This window comes from Triticum dicoccoides, chromosome 1A, assembly GCF_002162155.2.
Source record: "Triticum dicoccoides isolate Atlit2015 ecotype Zavitan chromosome 1A, WEW_v2.0, whole genome shotgun sequence".
In the NCBI taxonomy this organism is placed as follows: Eukaryota; Viridiplantae; Streptophyta; class Magnoliopsida; order Poales; family Poaceae; genus Triticum; species Triticum dicoccoides.
Window position 1 is genome coordinate 606,336,176 of NC_041380.1, and position 6,340 is coordinate 606,342,515.

The 6,340-nt window shown below is 51.6% G+C and overlaps 1 protein-coding gene across 1 annotated transcript; it reads right to left on the reverse strand.

The window, feature by feature from the left end:
- Window positions 1–1,209: 1,209 nt before the first annotated feature.
- LOC119295285 (flavonoid 3'-monooxygenase CYP75B3-like) lies at window positions 1,210–3,232 on the reverse strand. Its single transcript, XM_037573687.1, has 2 exons — window positions 2,196–3,232; window positions 1,210–1,990 (listed from the first exon to the last, which is right to left on the reverse strand). Exons 1-2 carry the CDS (start codon window positions 3,114–3,116, stop codon window positions 1,346–1,348), a joined length of 1,566 nt encoding a protein of 521 aa, XP_037429584.1. The 5' UTR covers window positions 3,117–3,232; the 3' UTR covers window positions 1,210–1,345.
- Between the last annotated feature and the right edge of the window lie 3,108 nt (window positions 3,233–6,340).

A 6,340-nucleotide genomic window follows, 5' to 3' on the forward strand; every position in this document is an offset into this window, starting at 1 on the left:
TGCGAAGCAAGGGTGTTGTGTTATTAAAATGCATGTCAATTTTTTCTCTCGTTGCAACGCACGGGCTTATGTGCTAGTATATTACAAAAACAATTAACATATTTCGAAATGATTCATCATATATTACAAAATGTTCAGTATATATTGAAAAATATTCACCTTGTTTTGAGAAAATGTTCATTTATAAAAAAAGTAGATTGATAAATTAAAAAAAGAAGAAAAGATAGTGAAAATAACAAAAAGATCCAAAATAGATAACCAAAAAAGCACAAACTGAAAACCAAGAAATAAATGTTGCAGCAGTGCCGTGAACAAAACCGCATGAAACCCGCGACTGGGCCGTCACGGCGTCCATTTAACCCCTGCGGGCATCAAATATGATTCACCCTTCGCATGCACCAGAAAATAGCATCCGCATTACGATGGAAAGTATGAAATTTGGTTTGTTTCTATGTCCGCAATTGTAAATGAGTAACTGTGAGGAAGTGGAAACGCGTGATAGAATTAATTAGTAGCATCTTTCTCACATAGCTTTCATGTCTGATAGAAATACAATTAAGATGAATGAAAAGTATTTCGCCACTTGTTCGTTTTTCACCAGTAAATTACAAGGCGCTTGCTTGTTTGGAGCTTATTACATTAGTGGATCAGACACCCAGCTAGTAGCAAGAAAATAAATGCCAAAATATATCGAATGTCCCCAACGACACGCCGGTGCCATTAGTAACAAAACAAACGCCAACATATTAAATATACAGTGTTTACATTTAGGCCCTGTTTGATTCATAAGTCTTAGGACTTTTTCTAGTCCCAACTAAAAAGTCTCTAGTCCCTAAAAAATCTCTCCTTGTTTGTTTCCAGAGACTAAAAAGTTTCTAGTCCCTTCCTAGAGGTTATTAAATGATCATGTTGTCCCTAGTATATGAAAAATAACAATCAAACAACACCATGGGGTGGCGGGTCATTGAATGCATGGAGGGACATTGTTGGAAAAGTCTCCAAAAGTCCCAAAAAAGACTCTCCTTGAGAGTCTTCTTCATTTAGTCCCAAATGACTAGTTTAGTCCCTAAAAAGTCCCTCCCGTTTGATAAAAAAATCTCTAAGAGGGACTTTTTCTAGTCCCTACACAAAAAAGTCTCTGGAAACAAACACCCCCTTGGTCTTCTTTGGCTTCCCATCCCTTCCAAAATAATATCATACTTATTTTTCCAGAGTAATTGATAACCCACCGCCACGCCCGCGCACACTTTTCTTTTACAACCGATCCAAACAATATGAAATAATTAACACAAGGTACATCGGATCGAAAGGGAACCAAAACACGCCAAAGATCCATGATAAAACATCACATTGTGTACGCCGATGGCAGTAGCCTCGGCACGGGCTGAACCATTAGCGGCACGGCCCGCTGCAAGGTGAGACCATAGGCCTCCTCCATGTCGAGTTTTTCAGGTGTCATGCCATCAACCAAGGTCCAGTCGAACGCGTGCACGAGCGTGGCAGTCATGAGTGTGACCATCCGAAGGCCCCAGCTGAGGCCCGCGCATATCCTTCGACCCGCCCCGAAAGGAATGAGCTCATAGTCGCCTCCCTTGACGTCCACGCTCTCGTGCAACCCACCTAGAAGAAATCGGGTGGGCCTGAACTCTAGGACGTCATCCCCCCATGAGGCCGGGTCACGGGCGATGGCCCACACATTGACGAGCAGGGTGGTGTCCTTGGGGATGCGGTAGCCGTCCACCTCGCAGTCCTCGGCGGCCACCCGAGGAAGGGAGAGTGGCGTCGACGGGTGCAGCCGGAACGTCTCCTTGATGACGGCGGCGAGGAAGGTGAGTTGCGGCAGGTCGGTTTCTGTGACGAGGTGGCCATTTCCGACAACGTCGTCGAGCTCGTGTTGGAGCTTCTTGAGGACGTCTGGGTGTCGTATCAGCTCCGCCAGTGCCCATTCCACCGTGCTTGATGTCGTGTCCGTCCCAGCGGTGAACAGATTCTAAAAAAAGGTAAAATGTGCATTTAGTTCATACTAAAACAAGTGACATAACCAAAATCTTTGCGCACAAAAAAGAAAGTTTTTAATAAACACAAAAAATCTTATACTAGTGTACCTTGGAACTTTGATCTTGTAGATATGGTCAGCAAAGCTTTTAATAATAAATAAACACATGAAAACAAATATTGAGTTTGTACACACATACCAAGAGGAGAGCCTTGATGTCAGTCTCGTTGAACTTGATCCCGTCCTCCTCGCCGGCGGCGGGCGGCGACTGCCGCATCATCCCCAGCATGACGCTGAGCAGGTCATTCCCGTCGCCGTCAGCCCTGTCGCCCCTCTCGCTGATGAAGCCGTCCATCATGAGGTCGTAGCGGCGGTGGAGGCGCTTCATCTTGCCGACGACGCCCTGCGGGTCGAGCCAGCGGAGCGCCGGCACAAAGTCGCCGATGTTGAAGACGCCGGCGAGCTGCATGAGCTCCACGACCATGTCCTTGAACTCCCTGGCGCCCTCGCCGACGCCGTCCCCGAAGACGCGCCTGCCGACGGCGGCCAGCGCGAGGGCGTTGGTGGCGCAGACGTTGGCCTCCTGGCCGACGGCCAGGCCCGCGGGCGAGTCCGAGGAGGAGAGCAGGCGGGTGACCATGAGGCGGGCCTCGTCCTGGCGGACCTGGCGGAGGGCGTCGAGGGCGCGGGCGGAGAAGAGGTGTTGCGCGCAGAGCTTGCGGAGGGCGCGCCAGCGGGCGCCGTAGGGCGCGAAGACGAGGTCCTGGTAGTTGTAGGCGACGTGCTCGGCGCCGGAGTTGGGCGGGCGGTCGCTGAAGTTGGCGTCGTGGGCGCGGAGGAAGCTGCCGGCGACCTTGGCGGAGGCGGCGACGACGACCTCGGCGCTGCCGAAGCGGAGGCGGAAGAGGGGCCCGTGGTGGCGCGCGAGGGCCGCCATGGTGTGGTGCGGCTTGTCGCCCAGCTGCGGCAGGTTGCCCAGCACTGGCCACCCCCTCGGCCCCGGCGGCAGCGGCAGCTTCGGCTTCCTGGCTCCGCTGCCATGGCCGCGGAGGTGCCAGACGGTGGCGGCGACGACGGCGACGAGGGAGGCGAGGAGGAGGAGGAGCAGGTCGTGATCCATGGCTGCTAGCTAGCTCGGTTCGTTTGTTTGGTAGTTGGATTAGATCCACCATCCGCGTAGCGCATGCATATAAATATGGGAGCTGTGGAGAGCGCGTGCTCCACCTAAATGGCCGGATCGACCAGTCGTGCTACCTACACGCCCACGCCCAAGCTCCCAACTACCCAAGCCGCACTTGGCACAGTCCGAGGAAGAAAGACAAACAACTGAGCTTTCCAAACGACTTTGGGAGATGGCCAAAATGGGATGGGATGTGCACCACTCGCTCACTCACTTAGCAGCCGCATATGTTAACTACTTCAAACTCTCTATGTTTCTTCCACGTCACCACAAATCTCCTTCTAGCTTCTTGTAAAACACAGTTGCAACAATAAAAGTATAGTTAGAGCAACTCCAACGGGCGGACCGGCGATTTCGTCCGCTTTTTATCCGTTTGGATCGGCCACCCGCCCGGCGTCCGTTCTGTTTTTCATATGAGTCGGCAGCGCGCCCAACGCGCCGACCCATATGTGCAGGCGTGGCCGGCTGACCGCCTAATTTTGCATTGCATTCAACATATTGTGAAATGAAAATTTAATAAACAAAATAGTACGCCCAAATAAATAGTATTACAGGCCAAATAAAAATAAAAATGTTTCACATAGTTTTGCAAACGAATAAAAAAAGATACATCTATTGATTACCAACATGAGTCCACATATACTCAACAAAATCATTTTGCAGTTGCATGTGAGTTTCCCAATCACGCATGTCTTCATGAAACTGAGTGAATTGCTTAAATGTTGCCGCTACTCCATGCTCAGGCACAACATTCTCACCTTGAAACTGAAAGCCTTGATCGTGCAGACGTTCCGGGCGCTCGTCTTCTACGATCATATTGTGCATGATCACACAAGCAGTCATCACCTCCCGTAGTTTCTGCGTGCTCCAAGTATTAGTAGGATACGGAACGATGCCCCATCGAGATTGCAAAACACCAAAGGCACGCTCGACATCCTTTCTAGCACTCTCTTGCTCTTGGGCAAATCTTTTTCTTTTCTCTCCGACAGGGTTGAGTATTGTCTTTACAATAGTGGTCCACTGAGGATAGATACCGTCACCCAAATAGTACCCTTTGTCGTAGTTGTGGCCGTTGACAGTAAAGTTCACCGGTGGGTTGTTGCCTTCGGCAAGCCTAGCAAACACCGGCGAGCGCTGAAGCACGTTGATATCACTGTGTGATCCAGCCATGCCAAAGAAAGAGTGCCAGATCCAGAGATCTTGAGACGCCACGGCCTCTAGTATGACAGTGCAAGCCCTGACATGTCCCTTATACTGCCCTTGCCAAGCAGAAGGGCAGTTCTTCCACTCCCAGTGCATGCAGTCTATGCTGCCAAGCATCCCCGGGAAGCCCCTGCTAGCATTCATCGCCAACAAACGGGCGGTATCTTCAACTGTCGGCTCTCTCAAGTACTCAGGGCCAAACACAGCAATCACAGCCTTGCAGAACTTATACAGGGACTCTAGGCATGTAGACTCGCTCATACGGACGCACTCGTCAATGAGATCACCGGGCACTCCGTATGCAAGCATTCGGATGGCGGCAGTGCATTTCTGATAAGAGGAGAAATCAATCTTGCCGACGGCATCCTCTTTGCACTCGAAGTAGTCATCATAGCCGACCACTCCCTCTCTAATACGGTTGAAAACATGCCTACTCATACGGAACCGGCGGCGGAATTTGTGGTGTTTGAACAACGGGTTTGTTGTATCAAAGTAGTCCTTTCAGAGAAGGAAATGCCCGCTCTCCCGGTTACGATTCAACGCCAGAAGGTGGCCCGGAATGGAGCCACGGAATAACGGCTGCTGGTTGTTGAGGTGGTGATGGACCAACACGGCAGCCAATATCTCCTCCTCGTCGTTGGACGACGAATCGTCGGAGTCGCAAAGGAAACTGTGGAAAAAGAACTCGTCGGCGGAGTCCATTTTCGTACCTTGGCAAACTGTCGACCAGTTTGCGGGCGTCGAAGAAGGAGACGGCCGGCGAGGGGAGACGTGGCGCCCACAGACCAGCTAGTTGCCCGGCCGGCGTCCGACGAGCGTGCTGGTCGTATGTGGCGAGGGCGGCGAGGCGTCTTCTTGGTCACGGGCAACTGCGCGGTGGGGGAAGCGGCGACGGGAACCAGCTTGCTCCTCGGCGGCAAAACGGCGGCGGCGGGCGACTGGGGGCAGGGCGGCGTTGCTGGACGGATGTGGAGGCGGCGGCAGCTGGAAGAGTCGCCGGCAAAATGGGCGGCGGCGTCGATGACGGAGGAGGCGGGGGGCGAGGGTTGCTTGTTGGCCGGGGGAGGGGAGGCCAATGTGCCACAGACGAGCGGGTCCGGGGACAGGAGTAGGCGAGTGCGCGCACGTCCGTCACGTGTCCGCGCCGACGCAAATCAGGCTAAAAAATGAGACGGAAATGGGTCGCCCGCGGACGAAAATCGGGCGCGCGTCCGTTTGGGTCGGCGCGTTGGGTCGTCTTTTCTGTCCACGCCGATCCAAACGAATGGCCGCGAACGAAATGGATCGCCCCATTGGAGTTGCTCTTACCCCGCAAAGAAAACAAATACAATAATTAAGTACAGTTCAAAAAGAGGTAGACCTGCTTTAGATGAGTCTAAAAGGAGCTTTAGGTAGGGCGTCCACAATGTATGCTGAAACGATGGTGTCAAATGCCAAACTAGCTTTTAGCACTAGGTCCGCCCAATGTGGGGGTGCTGCCAAATTAGAAAAATAGGAAACCGATGCTTGTAGGGGCGCTCATGCCAAATGAGCCAAAGCAATAAAATATAGACACCGATATTCATCACACGTGTGGCGTAATAGACATTCGCCCACATATTATGTGTGGCATAAGCGGGAGGCAGCCCATATGAGTTGTGTGTGGGTGAACAGTAGAATTACCCACACGTATGGGCGCAACTACTTCATGTTACACGTTCAATAAGTACTACTCATCCTCACCCCGTGCATGTGGCACGAAGTAAATATGCCCGCACGTCCTGGCGCAGCTACATTAGGTACCCGCGGGATGGACGATTTAGTTGTCATCCAGAATGGCAGATGTAGTTATCCGGGATGGTAAATATGGTTGTAAAAGCATGTCAACTCTCCCTGTTTTGGTTAACTATAGTTGCCATGTCTAATTTATGATAGTTGCCGTGTGTAATCAAATCATAGTTGTCGTGTGTGATTAACTGCTT

Coding starts and splice junctions, on each gene's coding strand:
- LOC119295285 (XM_037573687.1), bottom strand. CDS start 3,116: ATGGATCACGACCTGCTCCTCCTCCTCCTCGCCTCCCTCGTCGCCGTC. Junction 1,991..2,195: donor ACATCAAGGCTCTCCTCTTG/GTATGTGTGTAC, acceptor ACCTTTTTTTAG/AATCTGTTCACCGCTGGGAC.